General features: G+C 34.0%; 1 protein-coding gene across 1 annotated transcript; it reads right to left on the reverse strand.

Moving 5' to 3' along the window:
- Positions 1–119: 119 nt before the first annotated feature.
- LOC105560570 lies at positions 120–1591 on the reverse strand (the record flags this gene model as incomplete). Its single annotated transcript, XM_012009792.1, has 4 exons — positions 120–595; positions 720–993; positions 1076–1382; positions 1519–1591. Coding segments are annotated over 4 exons (976 nt in total), but the record flags the coding sequence as incomplete, so codon positions are not given.
- Positions 1592–2053: the final 462 nt, after the last annotated feature.

The raw sequence follows: 2053 nt of genomic DNA on the forward strand, positions 1-2053 counted from the left end.
GGCATTGTTTTTTTAATAACTTTTTAATAAACAACGAGCGCCGGCTAAATCCTTCTGAGGGTTACTCAGGAGGGTGACCTCTATAATATATGTCAAGCCCAAGGTTATTGGAGGTGGGTGTGCTAATCTAAATAATTACCAAATAAATTATTTCAGCGGTCGCATGCATAAATGTAATATGCGAATGCCACTCAATGTAAGCTAATATAAACACAATCACGCGACATGTGTTTCTCATGTGTTTCTATCACAACCACGAATTATTTGAAATTGCTAGGGTACTTGTCCTTCATCTGTAAGCATCCATTCGGCCAATGTTGTTCTTTGAGTGATAGCTGTTCTTGTAGCATTATTACTGCCAAATCGACCAATATTGTTCAATTTTAAACATGGAGCTGTATCTCGCCATATTCCTTGTGTCACTATTCCATTTGATCCATTCTCGTTGTCTATATAAGTTGTGGGACAATACAATTTTCTTTCATCCTCGCGGTCCTCTCTCATCATCATAAAATTGTGGAGACATGTTGTAGCCAACACTATTTTTTCTACGCTTTCTACTTTCATTCTGATGCATGTATGAAGAACTCTCCATCTATTAATTACGTACTTTCATAATAACATTATCACTTTGGCAAGTAAAGAACATAATATAATATAATATAAGAATATAATATAAAGTAAAGAATATTTTACTATTAACTAAACATGACATTTACCTTGATGAAAGAATGCCAAAAGCATTTTCAATTATCCTTCGAGCACGGGATAATCTGTAGTTAAATATTCTTTCTGTATCACTTTTGATACTTTTCTTTGAATAAGGACGCATTAAATCTGATCTCAATGGAAATGCTTCATCTCCTACGAAGAAATGAGGCATCTTGTAACTTGTACCTGGTAATTCCTTAGATGGAGGAAGATTTAAAGATCTCGTTTCTAAGGCTCTTCCTAGTGCTGAATTTCCAAAAATACTGCTGTCTGGGAGCGAGCCTAAAACAAATAAAAGGTTTGTGAAAAATAAATAGCACTAAAAATTTTGACCAATGTTATAAATTTTTAGCTTTCGTCGTACCATAATCACCAATTTCCACCCATGTGAAACAATAATTAGCATCACAACACGCCATCAATACCAAACTAAAATATTTTTTATAATTAAAGAACTCTGAACCACTACGAGGAGGGCACTGTATACGGATATGTTTTCCATCGATAGAACCGACACAGTTAGGCAGATTCCAACGATTGTAGAAATGTTCAGCTATTTCATTCCATTTTTCTACGGTAGGTGCTTTGAGAAACAACGGAGCTAAAGCTTGCCAAATATTTTCGCAGGTTTCCTGGATTACTTTATAAATAGTATTATAGAAGCACCAATCCTATATAGTATTTAGATAAGTATTTGGGGCTATCACCAGATGCTAAATAGCTATCGAAACAAGAGGCATGATTATTTATGAGATAACTAAACAAATATATAAAAATTATATTGAGATTATTTAATAGTATACTTACCTCAAAGTGACAACTAAGCGAAGTTTTGGAAGCAACGGTTCTCTGAAGCTTGTCTTTTGCAGCGAAGGGCCAACTAAAGAAAACAAATAATCAAATTGTCTAATATTCATTCGTGTATATTCAAAAAACTGTTCTTCATCCGTAAAATATAATTCTGTAAACAGATTGTTATACACTCCTTTCTGATTTCGTCCTTGATTAATTTGTCTTATCCACCATCTTCTTTAATTTCTTTTTTTCAAAGACACATTGCGTAAATGAGTTAAAATTGCAACAGGTAATATTATATATATAACTATTTATTGTTTCCCCTCGGGGATTACAAGGCGTTTTGGTAAATGTTCACTTTAGGGGAGTCAGCTCCGATGACCTTGACCTTGACATATGTTGTCAAGGTCATCGCCCTGAGTAACCTTCAAGAGGTTTTAGCCGTCGCTCGTAGTTCGTTAAAAAGTTATATGCATACAAAGTTGATTAAATAAAGCATAATTTTACGAATCATATACATGTCTTGAAGTCTCATGATCACGTATAA

The sequence above is a fragment of the Vollenhovia emeryi genome, unplaced genomic scaffold, assembly GCF_000949405.1.
Source record: "Vollenhovia emeryi isolate VEMERY1.0 unplaced genomic scaffold, V.emery_V1.0 DF945877.1, whole genome shotgun sequence".
Lineage (NCBI taxonomy): Eukaryota > Metazoa > Arthropoda > Insecta > Hymenoptera > Formicidae > Vollenhovia > Vollenhovia emeryi.